The following is an 18,156-nucleotide window of genomic DNA, read 5'->3' on the forward strand; positions in this document are numbered from 1 at the left end:
TTTTTTAGCTTGTTCTCTATCCATCTCTTGCAAAATGTGGGCGTATCTTGCCTGGCAACCGCTGGTTAATTCTCAATAAGATATCTATTATATATCTAACAGCTTTTACTCACCCGTTAAATAATATTCTATAATCTAAATATAGGGTTAGTATCAGTTTCCTTGTTTATAAGGCTGACCTTAAAAACCTCTTTGTTTCACAAATCAGTAGGTCCCGATGACATCAGGATTTTTAGTGAGGCACGATTTGCCATGAAATTGAAGTGGGAAATTCCTTCAACACGTTTATAACGATCATGTGGATTTTGTCTTCATTGAAAATATTGTTGTCATTATTTAAACGAAGCTCCACAGAAATTGAGGAAGATAATTTCATGGGAATAGTCACTTGTCGATCGGGTTAGGCGAACAAAGATATTTTTAAGGCCAGTCTAATGTATTAATTGTTGTTACTAATGATTTTACAATGTTGGTTATTTGTATATTTCAGTCTAAAGCAGCTTATGTATTGGTGTATCAGAAACGTGGTGTAACATCATCACAGTATATATCTAAACCATCAAACGCCCCTTCAACAGCTACAAGTGGTGCATCAGATTGTAATATGTTAAATGGAGCAGCAGCTGGAACAACTAATGGTGTAAATAGTAACGGTATAAATCATAATGATGATATGGATACCAACTGATAAATGTGATGTTTAGGACAATTTATTCATAATTTGACACCTCTTCTGTGCAAACAACCCATATAAAATCTGTGTGTTTGTGACTACTAGTACTCTGAATATATTTTTGGAAAGTAATGGCGTGATGTGAGGTGTATGAGATAATATATTCAGCAAGCAGCAGTTGTATTTCAATATACTGGCAGAAAATAATAATTTCATTGTATCAACCATTTATCATCATGTAATAAATTTGGTACAAAGCTTGATCTCGAGCAAAAATCCTTTGAAAGTAGAAGTTTTATGACAATGCAATTATTCAACTTGTGTGTTTTACAAGTGCAATATAAATTTAAACGAGCTGGCTCTTTTGAAAGTCTTGAAATATGCATGATGTGGGCCGTATAGGTATCATTTAAGTTAAAACTGATTCAGATGCTCTAATAGTACAGCAAATCAGTTATGTATGTCATGATATTAATATTGTTGAAATTAGTTATGTTATTGGAGGTACATTAAAGATACATTATGGAAGATTATATAGAGAGTTGACAGTTCCCACTATAATAGTTAAATAATAGATAATGTAACAGGAATATTTACAGTTTCAGTTAAATAACTTCACTCAAAGTAGCCAAAGCTGAGAAATCTCATTTTGTGACGAAAATAAAAAAAAGTCTTGATGATCCATTTTTGCATTTAATCATCAATGGCTGTTGAACGGTAGAACAGATTCCAATATAATGAAAACCAGACCTTTCAGATGGCATCGTGAGTTGATTATGGTCTTGTCATGTTAATAAATGTTTCATTTAATAGTTTATATAACATTTCAGGCCTAAAGAAAGACCTGCAATAGGCAGATTTAGCTCTTGCATAATAAGTATGAAAAACAAATATATTTTGACATTAAAGTAGCTATCCCTGATATATTTGAGTGAATCAAACTGGTTGATTTTATGTGAGATCTATGATTTTTGCAATTATATTCTTACTGTATCCGTGTAGAATGTCAAAATTCCCCAAACTCCATGCTATACAAGTAAGTACCTGTAGAAGTTACAGTGTTCAAATCATAATGTAATCCATTGAACAATGTAATCTATAGAACTGTGTTGTGTTATATCCTCAACATAATCAAAACAATGTAAAGTGGAATTGCCTAAATAAATTGTGTAACTCTGTTAATCAAATCTATATTTTAAATTGAAACTTTCACACATGATGAATTTGCCATTTCTTTATATTTTGACATTTGATTTACATAATCAAACCTACTTTTATTAATGGAGCTTGGGAGAGGTACACTTGAAAATCTGGGACTTATCCTTTAAGATGATCAAGGCTTAAAGAATAGCATGCAAATCTTAACCTGTGTGAACAACTAAGGAGTATGAAAAATACTAAAGTATAATCTGTATTAAGCAGCCACTCAGCTTGTAGGAAATTTTTATGACTGACCGCTTAACAGGAGTGACCTCTTAATAAAATCTCAGTGTTTGTTAGTGCTGACATTAAGTAAATTTTACGCTTTGATGCATTTGGAGCAAACATCAATACTTGTATCGTTAAATTTGGCTGTCGTTGAAACTTGCTTGAAATTCATTGACTCAAATCTCTAATATAACGTCTCTAAACCTGTCATTTTGTACCAACATTGATACTACTGTCTACCATTTTGATGTATTTGATAATATTTATCCATTTTTGTGAAGAAAATCCATTTATTGATTTTATTTTATCAAAAAAGCACGTCCAAAAGACCATCGCTGAATTTGTTACCGAGTCGGGGGGTGTAACTCTGTATGTAATATACAAGGTGCTAAAACTTATGTTTGGCAACAAAGTCGCAATGGAAAATAGATGCTAGATGATCTTGACAAAACTCGACTTTGATGATACTCTTAGTTCATTCAATCAGTATCACATAATGTTTCGTTACGTGTGAAAACAATGATCAGGGTTTATCATTTAATAAAACAAAATAATCGTGACCGTTTACAAGGAGATGTCGCTGAATAGGAGTGGCTGCTCCTACAGATTCTACTGTACATGTATATCTTGGTCAGGATTATTAGTCTTGGTTTATAAAATTCTTAGTTGGAGGACACTCACTATCTCATCTTTAATGACTAGAAGATAATTATTATTACTTACACAGATTTCCTGGCATTATTATATCCTGTAAATTATATAAAATTGTTCTCGAGATCAGCAAACAATATAACAAATTATTGTAATCCTTATCAACCATTTATATACGCCCACATTGAAATGTGGTCAAATATTGTTGTCGCCCCCTTCCGCCCTTGATGACTTTGAAATATCTTGTGGACGCTTTAGAGGCTAAAGTTAATATCCGACTTCAAATTTATATGCAGCTTTTAAGGCCATGAGACCAAAAAAGGCTATTGATTTTCAATGATTTCCGATAATTGCTGCCAGAGTTATGGCACTTGATCACTTTGTAATATCTTGTGGACGCTTTAGAGTTAAAGTTAATATCCGATTGACTTTAAATTTATACACAGTGTTTAAGGTCATGAGACGAAGCCTATTGATTTTCACCGATTTCCAATAATTACTACTGGAGTTATGGCCCTTGATCGCTTTAAATTTATACACAGTTTTTAAGGTCATGAGACAAGAAGCCTATTGATTTTCGCTGATTTCCAATAATTACTGCCAGAGTTACTGCCCTTGATCACTTTGAAAAATCTTGTGTACGCTCTAGAGGTTAAAGTTAATAGCCGATTGACTTTAAATTCATACACAGTGTTTTAGATAATGAGACGAAGAAGCATATTAATTTTCACAGATTTGCAATAATTACTGCCAGAGTTACGGCCCTTGATCACTTTGAAAACTCTTGAAGACGCTATATAGGCTAAGTTAATATCCAATTGACTTTAAATTTATATACACGTGTTTAAGGTCATCAGACAAAGATTTCTTAGAATTACTGCCAGAGTTATGGCCCCTGATCCCTTTGAAAAAATTTGTGGATGCTTTCGAGGCTAAAGTTATATCCGATTGACTTTAAATTTATACACAGTGTGTACGGTCATCAGACAATGAATCCTATTGATTTTCAACGATTTCCTATAATTACTGCCAGAGTTATGGCCCTTGATTACTTTGAAAAATCTTGTGGCCGCTCTAGAGGCTAAAGTTACTATCCGATACACAGTATTATTGGTCATGAGACAAAGAATCCTATTGATTTTCAACAATTTCTGATAATTACCGTCCTTTCACATTTTGTTTGAGGACACTCTACAGATCACAATTTCTATCCGATTTTGATGAAATTTGAAATATAGGTTTATCTCCCTAAGATCTTGGTTCCTTTCAATATTGGCATGTATCGGACCTTAACTTCATGGATTATGGCCCCTGATTGTACGAAAAATCATGTTTTTCGCTTTTGGACACTCTAGAGGTCACAATTTTTGTTGTCATCCTTTTCTTGTCTTTCTTTTTGGGTTACAAATGTTTATTGAAGGACTACTTTGCTTGCTAGATGTATTAATGTAAATTGTGTTTCTATTGGTAAGTACTGTATAAAGTGTTAATAAGATATTGGTATGAATGTTGTATAATCTTTACTGAGTAAAGACTTGTGTTTATAGTACATAATATTAGCTCATTTTGAGTGGCTTACTTTCCTTCTTATTTTATTTATTGACATATTGTTCAAAGAACTATGTAAGCACCTTATTACGATGTATATATATATATATATATGTTGGTATGTGCAGGTACTCAAACATTGATGGGTTCAATAATAGTAAACAGAACTAATAATGTAACCCCATACTATATGTGGCCAATGAGGACTAAACTTTTGAGTCTTTCAATAAAAGTTTTTTTTATTTCATTTAGACTATGAATATTATTCAGCTCAAAATTCATGGATTAGAAAGTAAGTGTAACAGTACATGTAGATTATATAGACACTTAATGATATAGTTTAAACAAACATTAAATCTTGTAGATCAATAAGTATGTTTTCCTATTCACAAGAACCATATAATTCAGCTTAAATTATCTGGTTGCACTTTATGTAGAAAAAACATGTAAAAAAAAAGTTTTTAAGAAAATTCAGTATATTGAGTTATATGAATGAAAGTAAGAAATAAAATAACTTGAAATCTTTACAATACAGACGTATTTTAACTGGTGTAGAATTATCTGAATTTATTTAATAGATTAAAATAAATAAATATATACTTTAAAACTAAATATACAAATACAAGTGGTTGCCTGTTTATTTGTATTTAACTGTAATTAGATGATATATATCGGATTGATATAATACTGTTTGACATTATTTCAATCCTAAATCTATTTCCACATCATTACTGTAGACATGATAAACATAATAATATATACTGGAATATAGTCATTAGTTTCAATAGCTATACAAATTTGTATGTTTATATGAATAATAAGTTATACTATGGTTTGGACTTGTTTATTTAGATATTGCGATCTTAATAGTGTTTAATGACTCCTTCATCAAAAATAGAAGACTTGTTGAAACGTGCTATCAAATCAGTGAATGTATTCCATATAAATTGTTTGTGCTTTTAAAGGTAAACATGTTAATAACACATCTAAAATTTGGAATAGTAAATTTTTCCTGTTGAATAATGTTTTTTTATACCATGAATTCCTACTCCTACTAGAGCGTTTAAGGAGTCGTTACAAGCTATTTTGTTTTGAATAAATTTGAAGGTTTCTGCACCATTTCAAACCCAACAACCACATCATTATTATTTTTTATAAAAGACCTGTTTGTTATTTGAAACTGATTATATAATAAATGTTTTATTAACTATATATTGTTTGTGTGTGTTAATACATGTATTTTAAAGTTCTTACACAATACTTGCAACTATGCATCCCTAACTATATGAACTATCGGGCTCAAAGTCCAGCAAAATATTAACCTTTCTTAATCACTGAGCCACTGCTGCTCCAGCTCCTACAATCTTCAAATTACCATAATGATTATATCTTTATCTCCATACCTAAAACATTCGAGAGAGAGAAATGGGGTTTATGTTATACCTAATCCCACGAAACACTGCTTTAAGGAAGGCAAATTTATGTTCCAAATTATGACTGGTCAACAGTCCGATTGACAACCAATAGCTAACTGCGTTACAAAAGCATTATGCTTAAAACAGAGCTCCAAATTGGACCAAATATGTTTACATAATGTTACGTCATGACTCACGATTTTATTATGCCCAATTAACCAGTGCATAGCAGAATATTGCAGAAAAACTAATTGCGTGACAAACGAGGCTATCAAATCGAAAACGATGTAAACAATGACGAACATACTTTCACCGTTTTTAATACCTTAAATTTCTGTCTAAAGTTTTAGGGAAGACCTAGATTAAACGAAGGGTGGTCATGTTGCTGTACTTGGGATAGATTTGATTGAGCGGGAAGAATAGACAAACTCGCTTAAAAGCTCAAGTATCAGAAGCCAATCCAGCAATGGCCAGAGAGGGATTTCTTGGGCCGTTGCTTCAGGTATATGGATAAATCCGAATATATCTTTTTATACACCACATGGAATTATGGTTGTATATCACTGTCGCCTATGCCCGTTGTCCACAATATCTTGTGAACACTCTACAGAATACATTCATCATCTGATTGTTTTGAAATTAATATATTTTGTTTACATCAGTGAGATGAAGAATCCTATTTAATGTCAACAATTTCCTTTAATTTTTTTCTGGAGTTATGGCCCTTGTTTCAATTTGAAAAAAAGTTATCCGATCTCTATAAAATTTATATGCATCATTTTAGTTAAACCAAGAAGCCAATTTAATTTCAGCAATTTCTGTTTATTACGTCTGAGTAAGGCCCCTGTTTCACTTTGTTGAACATTGTGAACGCTCTAACGACAAGTCATCATCCGATCTGTATGAAATTCATATGCATCATTTAAATTAGTGAATCGGAGAATCCTATTGAATTTCAGCAATTTCCGTTAATTTCTTTTGGAGTTATATTTATAATGTTACACAATAGGGGATATGGGAAAGGTAAATCATTTGCCACCTTAGACACATGAAAGCGGCATTAAAATTAATATCCATATCATGCTAGCTGTCACTTATGACAGATAGTTGATTCATTTTCATGTAATGTCTGTTGTCTTGTAAAGTAATTTGTACAGAAGGCTAATCTAGTATTACGTAATAGCCAGCTGTGTAATCATCTTGACATCTGACAAGGGCCAAGGGTATAAAGAAGAGATCAGTTGGTTAAGAAGTTAAGTTGGGACCACATAGATCCCAAGCCGATAACTTGAGTTAGTATAGTTGGTCAGAGTCCAGGCCAGAGCGCCTAAGTTAACACCAGGGCTCACTCAAACTTACTAAGACGTCATTAACTAAGGAATCATTAACTAAGGAGTCTTGTACATTATATGTTGGGATGGATATATGAAGTTAAACCAGTGTTGGCATCAAGAACCTGAAGAACTAATAGTGTAATATGGCTCTTGTTTCACTTTGTTGGACCTTATGAACGCTCGAATGACGAAAGCTATCATCTGATTTCTATGAAATGTAAATGCATCATTTAAATTAGTGAAACAAAGAATCCTTTTGAATTTCAGCAATTTCTGTTAATTTCTTTTGGAATTATGGCCCTTGTCTAACTTTGTTGCACCTTGTAAACGCTCTAACGACACCAGTTATCATCCGATCTGTATGGAATTTCTATGCTTCATTTGAATTAGTAAAGCGAAGAAGCCTTTTGAATTTCAGCAATTTCTGTCAATTACTTCTAGAGTTATGGTCATTGTTTACTTTGTTGAACCCTGTGAACGTTCAAATGACAAAAGTTATATATACTCTTCAAAAAAAGTAGGTGGTATTCAGAAACCATACAGAACTGCGAAAATGCACTGGAGTTTTTATTAGAGGTAACCAGTGTTTGTTAATAACAGGCCAATTGCCTACACATGAACATAAACAGTTCATATGGGCGACTTATTGGACGGCCCCATTTCACTCGCAAAGAGATACACCGTCAAAAGTGAAAATGAACGTTTTTGATTTTTGTCTTAATAATGAGTAATTGCTCCACCAATCCTCAGACATTCAGCAATTCGTTGTGGCATGCTCCTAATCAACCGTCCAATCACGATTTGGGGCAATCTGACCCACTCCTCTTGCCGTGCCACGGCCAATTCTTGCAGTGTTGTCCGTTGACGTTGACGTCGACGAACACGCCTCTCGATCAAATTAAACGTAACACACTAAAGCAAAGATACGCTAAACAGTAAATCTTATGCAAGAACCGATAGGAAAGCAAACATGGATAGATAAACCTGCACGCGGCAGTTTTCATCAAATTTGAGAATGACCCCCTCCCACGTGTATGGTGCTATTGCGTGTCTCATGTGCAGCTCAGTGGTTCTGTTGGGGCGATAAGTCCTTCATCTGTGAACATACTCTCAAAGCATGTCAAGTGTCCATGATTATTTATCATATCACAACCTGCAAAGGTATATGCATTTCAATATCCCCTACTTTTTTTGAAGAGTATATATGAAATTTATATGCATTATTTGAATTAGCAAAATGAAAAAAACATCTAGAATTTCTGTACATTACTTACTGGGTTAAGGCCCTTGTTTCAGTTTGGTGAACCTTGTGAACCCTCAAACGACTAAAATTATAATAGATGTATTTCAAATTTGGTGGGAAGCATTGTAATCACGTGAGTACAAACTTTCCGTTCCAGAAGTAACCCCCCCCCCCCTATCCGATAACTTGCGAATGCAATAGAGGCTATAGGTCTTAACAGCTGTTTTTCAAATTTGGTGGGAAGCAATGTGATCACCTCAGTACAAACCTTCCGTTCCGGGGGTATCCTCCTTTTCACAAAACCTTGTAGATTTTAACGGATGTTTTTCAAATTGGACAAACCATATTGATTTTTAGTATTCTGCGACTGTCCGTTCAGGAATTATCCCCTTTGCCGAAAACCTTGTGGAGACAATGGATTCCATAGCTTGAAGCATTGAGGTCATGGGAGGACGGATCATATCGATATTCAGCGTTCCATGAGTAATTCAAGTATTTGTTCTACTTTTGTGTTAATATTTTAAATCCTGCTGCGGTTCAAAAAAGATATTATTGATATTACATAATTATAAGCTTTATATAGAGGGGGTGGGGTGGGCTAAGTTATAAAGGTCACTCTGACTTGAGGAAAGACCCCAACATTTATGGTTAGATTTTCGAAAAACACACTGTCCATGCACTGATCCGTATTTATATTAGGTTTCAGCCATGTAATTGATAACCTCACTAAAAGCCCCATTTTTAGAGCGTGGTCGGATAGACTTGGGGAAAGCCCCAAGATTTTGGTTAGATTTTTGAAAATTATATTTTACAAGTATGGACCTGTGTTTTGGTATGTTTCACCCATGACCCATGTAACTGATGACATCATATAAAAGTCCCATTATTAGGGCGTAATCAAACAGACTTAGAGCTATCTGACTTTTTGGATAGATGTTTGAAAAATATATTTACAAGTACATGTATGGATCTTTGTTTCTGTTAAGTTTCAACCATATAACTGATGACCATATTATTAGTCCCGTGAGGAGATATTGGGCGTGGTCTGACATGGGGAAAGTCCCGGAAATTTAGGTTAGAGTTGTGAAATATTTACTCCAGCTATGGATACCTTTGCTTCTAATTAAAACGTTTCAGCCATAATGTACTTTATGACCAAACATTTGGCCCACGTGAGGTGTACTTTAAGGTGCTGCTGTGACTGTATGTCCCAGCAGTGCCCAGTCTCACCAATTAATTATACGTGTATGGACACCCACTACATTTTATTTATTTTATTTTATTATTTTTTTTTTGGGGGGGGGGGGGCAAACCTTTTGTAACTGATGACCATATTATTTTGCCATTACCTCCTGGTCTATTAGTAAAGTTTACACGAAACGAGATGTCAATTCCCATATAAAAAGATATGCTTAATTAAGTGTTATAATTACGTTGTATTTTTAAAAAATCACAAACCCGGTATTATGTCCATATTATCAGAAACAGTCATAGTGAAGGAAATGACTGAAATTTGTAGAGCAATGCCAATAAACGCGAAGCTGTGTAGGAACTATCGAGGCTATGGATCTGTCATGTTCCTGAAGCAATGACCGCGAGTTTTACAAAATCTAGAGTCTAGACGTTGCTAGCCTCGTCCGCAATTCCCGAACTTATAGCTATGTTATCTCCCTTAAACGCAGATGCGTTGACGATGGCGTCCAATCAGAGGTACTCAAACATACCCAAATCAAACATGGCGACCTCCACGGAAACTTAGACATTGGACGAACCCTGATCTTTCCCACTCGATTATCACAGACATTTTAGTTGTAAAGCGCAAGACTTGGTATTCGAGATGATCGAGGAATCTGGCAGATTCCCCAGCTGGGTCAGTAGCCAATCGAAATTAGTGCCGAAATATGCAGGGTATTACGGGAAGGGCTTGATAAGATGTACGGAGTTACAGAGAGATCAAGCCATCTATTGAAGATGTGGATCCTTGAACTTAATCAAAAATTCAAGGATGGTTGTTTGAGAGCAACTCTCAATACCTACAACTAAAACCGAAAAGAATATTCGTTAAAAAAATGTAGCCACTATCGCGTTCACAAGCTTTTTGGCGATGGGGGGGATAACTCTGGAACTAAAACCGAAAAGAATATTCGTTAAAAAAATGTAGCCACTATCGCGTTCACAAGCTTTTTGGCGATGGGGGGATAACTCTGGAACGGAAAGTCATAGAACGCTGAATATCAATAGGGTTCGTCCTCTCATGACCACAATGTTTCACAACAAATTTGAAAAGAATCCGTCGGAAACTAATGCTCTATCGCGTTCAAAACGTTTTCGGAAAAGGGGGTTTTGCGGAACGCTAAAAATCGATAGGGCTGGTCCTCTGATGACCACGATTTTTCGCATTCACCTTAAAATTTGAAATGAATCCGTCAAAGCCTCTAGCCCCTATCGCGTTCACAATCCAATTGTTGACGGATGGACAGACAGGGTAACGACATAGTCCACCCACACTGAAATGTGGGCGTATAAAAATAAATAACCATGGATAACTTTATCTACGTGAATCTGTATTTGGATTATACAAAGAAACAAAAATATTCTGTTTACATTACTCTGTAGTGTGTATTTATAGTTTAATAAATTGTATGTATATATTAGGGATTTATGTTAATCAGGAATTGATGTAAGTAATGTAATATTAGATACCCTATCAAGGAATTATCTATATTTATATCGATGCCAGTATTTCTTGATTTATCACAATGTTTTTTATTACTACCAACACAAGAAGCATATGCCATGACATGAGCAATATAATTTTGATTATGGACACCGTGAAATAAATGAGACATTGGACCAGTGGCAAAAATTCCGACATCTTCTGCTGCGTGGGTTTCCGAAGGCATTTTCACTGCTGCGGGAAACTTGAAATCGACATTTCCTGAAAAACAATTTAAAAATGTTAAATTTGCTGAAAAAAGAGATCTTGTAGGCCGCATCAGTCGCCCCAATATCAAAAGTTCGCATTGGTTGGGAGATTTTATTATGAGACATGCTGAAAAAATAATTATGTAAAAATGTCATTGGAATTGGATATCTTCTGGGTCAACATTGACTTTTAAAATTTTCGGTGTTTCCACATGAAATTTTCAGATTTTGACCAACTATATGTCACATATCATCAATAACCAAAGGAAATTGACAAAAAAATTATATTTAAATGCATTTTAAATGCATAAGTGTGGATTTTATAAAACTATTCCTAAATAGTCAGCCAACATAAAATATGAAAACTTCTATATGTCCAGGCTTATTACTGTCTGTACTGAAAATTAACAGTACCGTATTTAACAATATAGAAAGGAAAATAAATAAATACCATTATGGCATAAGAGTTTTACTTGCTGAGTAACTGGTAAGTTTACTAGTCCGCACTGTTTTCTTTTTTTTTCGTAGGTTAGGATTTAGTGTCCGATCACATTTTGATAGTGGTCCTCAGTTTTTGTGGCGCTAAGGTAATATAGAAATGAAATGAAATGAAATGAAATGGAGTTTAACGTCCTACTGTTCTGCTCCTAACCTGGGCTAATGAAGACGGGCATACGCCATACAGTGTGCTATGAGGGAAATTTTGCCCGGACAGCGGCACTACGGCCTACTCTTATATCGAATTCCAACTGCCAAGGGATCTTTTACGTGCACGCCAATGTGTACACGGGACCTCGGTTTTTCGTCCCATCCGAACGACTAGACAGCTTTCCTTGTCAGCCCCTCCGTCCTGCATCACTGACAAGGGAGAACCTTGACCGCGCGTTCCGCTGAATCGTTCGTTATCGCAAGACAGATTTTACACAAGACATGGTATTTGAAGTTTTTTAAATACTTTTTAAAATACGAATAGTATTGGCATTTTATGGTCACAGATATATTATTCAACAATTTATAAATTTTGCATAACCGTACAGATATGGCAAATGCAGCCAATAATTAGTTCCTGGAAGAACGGGAATTCAATTTTATTCAAATCTTTTCTGTGTGCAGTTGCCAAGGAACAAGGTTTGGGGCGGCAAATCCAAACCTGTTCACCGCCATACTAAGGCGGCAGCACATAAATCACGCAACTGCTGTCATGACCTAATCAAGTAAATATTTTCTCCAGTACAAAACCTGGAAAATTAGCAAATTATCGACATTGCAAATTATGGAAGCCAAACATGTTCAAAAACTTCCGGTTAAACCGGGAACATAACAAATGGAGAACCATTTTAAACAAAAAATCATCCTCAGGGTATTTCTGAAAGCAATCTGTATTTCGTTTCGTTTTTATAGTTTAAAATCTCGTTTTACTTGTCTTTACTACACTAGGATCTGAAAGAGTAGTTATATAACAGGCGTTCTACTTGATGTGGGGAATTAGCCAATAAAACGGTCTGTTACGGCGAGTTCTTGGCCTTTTTATGCGTTTGACCCCTGACGTGAACTACCACTATAACTTGTCAGATCTTCATGTAGTGTAGGCCATCCAAAGTATAAACCAGCGGCTGCCAGGCAGGACACGCCCACATTTTGCAAGAGATGGATAGAGAACAACCTAAAAACAAAAACGATTTTTTGTACAATCAGTGGCCATAATCCAGAAAGTTATGCTCTGAAATGCGCAAATATCAAAAGGGGCTGAGATTTTTGGAATATAAAGATATGTTTTAATTGTGACCTCTAGAGGGTCTATAGCCTTTGTATTACATACTTATACACAATTTGCGTACAAAGAGCGGCCATTTTGTCGGGCAGTTTCATTTCGATTTTCACGAAATTCAAATTCAACCTTCATTATGGTTGAATGCAATCTGGTTAAAACACAAATCCTATTTTGTTTTGTTTTTTATAGTTCAAAATTTCATTTTACTTGTCTTTACTACACTAGGAAGAGTTGTTAACATTGACGTGTTCTGAATGATGTGAGCTATTAGCCAATGAAATGGTCTGTTACGGCGAGCTTTAGGCGTATTTTGCACGGAATTGTTGGTAATCCACTAGTAACGTCAATGCTGATTGGTTAATCAACTGTCTGCAGTCATAGGGTCAAAAGCCGGTCGTATGACCTCTGACGCGACCTATCGCTACAACCGGTCAGATCTGCATGTAGTGTAGGCCATCGAAAGTATAAAACATAACGCTAACGCTACAATATACGTCCACATTCCAATTCTGCTTTGATTGACAAGGTACTTTGTCAAGAAGGCTAGGCTTTTGGTTTGTTTAGCGTTGAGGGTCGTGCATCAACATCAATAGTTCCTGTCCTTAGAGTATAACTTATTAATAAATGTTCCTTAGGGTACAAAGAATAAGTATATAAAGTGTGGCTCTGCCCCTGGGGGTTGGGCATGTACCCCAAACGATAGGGATGTTCCTTAGGGTACAAAGAATGTGTATGCAAGATTATAAGTTAAGAAATGTGGCCTGTAGACGACAAACAAACAAATACTAGAAATGGGCGTGGCTCTGCCCCTGGGGGTCGGGCATGCACCAAAAACAATAGGGATCTTCCTTGGGGTATAAGGAATAAGTATACCAAGTTTGAAGAAAATCCAGTAAGAATTGCGCCCTGTAGGCGACACAAAGACACACGAAAAGAAAATGGGAAATGGGCGTGGCTCTGCCCCTGGGGGTTGGGCATGTACCCCAAACGATAGGGATGTTCCTTAGGGTACAAAGAATGTGTATGCAAGATTATAAGTTAAGAAATGTGGCCTGTAGACGACAAACAAACAAATACTAGAAATGGGCGTGGCTCTGCCCCTGGGGGTCGGGCATGCACCAAAAACAATAGGGATCTTCCTTGGGGTATAAGGAATAAGTATACCAAGTTTGAAGAAAATCCAGTAAGAATTGCGCCCTGTAGGCGACACAAAGACACACGAAAAGAAAATGGGCGTGGCTCTGCCCCTGGGGGTTGGGCATGCACCCCAAACGATAGGGATGTTCCTTAGGGTACAAAGAATGTGTATGCAAAGTTTCAAGATTATTAGTTAAGAAATGTGGCCTGTAGACGACAAACAAACAAATACTAGAAATGGGCGTGGCTCTGCCGCGGGGGGTCGGGCATGCACCAAAAACAATAGGGATCTTCCTTGGGGTATAAGGAATAAGTATACCAAGTTTGAAGAAAATCCATGAAGAATTGCGCCCTGTAGGCGAACCACAGACACACACACACACACACACACACACACACATACATACATACACACACACACACACACAGACAGGGGCGACGGCATAATACGTTCACATTATGAATGTGGACGTATAAAAAACGAAACGAAATATAGATCTGTATTTTAATCCGATTGGGTGGAATGGTGATATATCTAAACGGTTTTTAAAATTGGAAAAAAATTGTGTCCACTAGAGGGACCAAAATCCAGGAAGTTACGGTCTGATATGCGCAAATATCAAAAGGAACCACGATCTTTAGATTATAAATATACATTTTTCAAGTTTCATTAAAATCGGATACAAATTGAGACTTCCTAGAGTGTCCACAACCTTGGTATTACATATTTTTACACTATTTGCGTACAAGGATCGGCCATTTTGTCTGACAGTTTCGGTCAGATTTTTACGAAATTTGAACTGAACCTTCATTGATGTGTAACGGTGATATAATTTAACGGTTTTAAAAATTGGATACAAATTGTGACTTCTAGCGAGTCCACATGCGATTTTTCGAACAATCAGGGGCCATAATCCAGGAAGTTACGTTCGGATATGTGCGATTATCTTTGTAATATAAACATCAATTTAAAGTTTCATCAAAATCGGATAAAAATTGTGACCTCTAGAGTGTCCACAACCTTGATATACCATATGTTAACACTATTTGCGGCCATTTTGTTCTGCATTTTTTTTTCTAATTTTCACGAAATTCGAACTCAACCATCATTACGGCATAATGGCGATATATTCGAAGGTTTTTTTTTAAAATCGGATAATAATTGTGACCTCTAGAGGGACCACTAGCTAAAAACGCGATTTTTCGACTAGTCAAGAAATTCAGGAAATTACGATCCAATATACACGAATACCGAAAGGAACCAAGATCTTTGGGTTATAAACATGCATTTCAAGTTCATCAAAATCGGATAAAAATTACTGCCAGAGTTATGGCCCCTGATCCCTTTGAAAAAATTTGTGGATGCTTTCGAGGCTAAAGTTATATCCGATTGACTTTAAATTTATACACAGTGTGTACGGTCATCAGACAATGAATCCTATTGATTTTCAACGATTTCCTATAATTACTGCCAGAGTTATGGCCCTTGATTACTTTGAAAAATCTTGTGGCCGCTCTAGAGGCTAAAGTTACTATCCGATACACAGTATTATTGGTCATGAGACAAAGAATCCTATTGATTTTCAACAATTTCTGATAATTACCGTCCTTTCACATTTTGTTTGAGGACACTCTACAGATCACAATTTCTATCCGATTTTGATGAAATTTGAAATATAGGTTTATCTCCCTAAGATCTTGGTTCCTTTCAATATTGGCATGTATCGGACCTTAACTTCATGGATTATGGCCCCTGATTGTACGAAAAATCATGTTTTTCGCTTTTGGACACTCTAGAGGTCACAATTTTTGTTGTCATCCTTTTCTTGTCTTTCTTTTTGGGTTACAAATGTTTATTGAAGGACTACTTTGCTTGCTAGATGTATTAATGTAAATTGTGTTTCTATTGGTAAGTACTGTATAAAGTGTTAATAAGATATTGGTATGAATGTTGTATAATCTTTACTGAGTAAAGACTTGTGTTTATAGTACATAATATTAGCTCATTTTGAGTGGCTTACTTTCCTTCTTATTTTATTTATTGACATATTGTTCAAAGAACTATGTAAGCACCTTATTACGATGTATATATATATATATATATGTTGGTATGTGCAGGTACTCAAACATTGATGGGTTCAATAATAGTAAACAGAACTAATAATGTAACCCCATACTATATGTGGCCAATGAGGACTAAACTTTTGAGTCTTTCAATAAAAGTTTTTTTTATTTCATTTAGACTATGAATATTATTCAGCTCAAAATTCATGGATTAGAAAGTAAGTGTAACAGTACATGTAGATTATATAGACACTTAATGATATAGTTTAAACAAACATTAAATCTTGTAGATCAATAAGTATGTTTTCCTATTCACAAGAACCATATAATTCAGCTTAAATTATCTGGTTGCACTTTATGTAGAAAAAACATGTAAAAAAAAAGTTTTTAAGAAAATTCAGTATATTGAGTTATATGAATGAAAGTAAGAAATAAAATAACTTGAAATCTTTACAATACAGACGTATTTTAACTGGTGTAGAATTATCTGAATTTATTTAATAGATTAAAATAAATAAATATATACTTTAAAACTAAATATACAAATACAAGTGGTTGCCTGTTTATTTGTATTTAACTGTAATTAGATGATATATATCGGATTGATATAATACTGTTTGACATTATTTCAATCCTAAATCTATTTCCACATCATTACTGTAGACATGATAAACATAATAATATATACTGGAATATAGTCATTAGTTTCAATAGCTATACAAATTTGTATGTTTATATGAATAATAAGTTATACTATGGTTTGGACTTGTTTATTTAGATATTGCGATCTTAATAGTGTTTAATGACTCCTTCATCAAAAATAGAAGACTTGTTGAAACGTGCTATCAAATCAGTGAATGTATTCCATATAAATTGTTTGTGCTTTTAAAGGTAAACATGTTAATAACACATCTAAAATTTGGAATAGTAAATTTTTCCTGTTGAATAATGTTTTTTTATACCATGAATTCCTACTCCTACTAGAGCGTTTAAGGAGTCGTTACAAGCTATTTTGTTTTGAATAAATTTGAAGGTTTCTGCACCATTTCAAACCCAACAACCACATCATTATTATTTTTTATAAAAGACCTGTTTGTTATTTGAAACTGATTATATAATAAATGTTTTATTTACTATATATTGTTTGTGTGTGTTAATACATGTATTTTAAAGTTCTTACACAATACTTGCAACTATGCATCCCTAACTATATGAACTATCGGGCTCAAAGTCCAGCAAAATATTAACCTTTCTTAATCACTGAGCCACTGCTGCTCCAGCTCCTACAATCTTCAAATTACCATAATGATTATATCTTTATCTCCATACCTAAAACATTCGAGAGAGAGAAATGGGGTTTATGTTATACCTAATCCCACGAAACACTGCTTTAAGGAAGGCAAATTTATGTTCCAAATTATGACTGGTCAACAGTCCGATTGACAACCAATAGCTAACTGCGTTACAAAAGCATTATGCTTAAAACAGAGCTCCAAATTGGACCAAATATGTTTACATAATGTTACGTCATGACTCACGATTTTATTATGCCCAATTAACCAGTGCATAGCAGAATATTGCAGAAAAACTAATTGCGTGACAAACGAGGCTATCAAATCGAAAACGATGTAAACAATGACGAACATACTTTCACCGTTTTTAATACCTTAAATTTCTGTCTAAAGTTTTAGGGAAGACCTAGATTAAACGAAGGGTGGTCATGTTGCTGTACTTGGGATAGATTTGATTGAGCGGGAAGAATAGACAAACTCGCTTAAAAGCTCAAGTATCAGAAGCCAATCCAGCAATGGCCAGAGAGGGATTTCTTGGGCCGTTGCTTCAGGTATATGGATAAATCCGAATATATCTTTTTATACACCACATGGAATTATGGTTGTATATCACTGTCGCCTATGCCCGTTGTCCACAATATCTTGTGAACACTCTACAGAATACATTCATCATCT

General features: G+C 34.9%; 1 protein-coding gene across 2 annotated transcripts in view; it reads left to right on the top strand.

The window, feature by feature from the left end:
• Positions 1-5,512, top strand: part of LOC126828342 (ubiquitin carboxyl-terminal hydrolase 4) — an 89,873-nt gene extending 84,361 nt beyond the window's left edge. For both annotated transcript variants that reach the window (XM_050558044.1, XM_050558045.2), the window contains exon 22: positions 491-5,512. In XM_050558044.1, coding sequence (XP_050414001.1) covers positions 491-688 — 198 coding nt within the window. In that variant the 3' untranslated portion in view covers positions 689-5,512. The remainder of the gene's footprint in view (positions 1-490) is intronic.
• The last annotated feature ends 12,644 nt before the right edge of the window (positions 5,513-18,156 follow it).

Source organism: Patella vulgata, chromosome 7 (assembly GCF_932274485.2).
Source record: "Patella vulgata chromosome 7, xgPatVulg1.2, whole genome shotgun sequence".
In the NCBI taxonomy this organism is placed as follows: Eukaryota; Metazoa; Mollusca; class Gastropoda; family Patellidae; genus Patella; species Patella vulgata.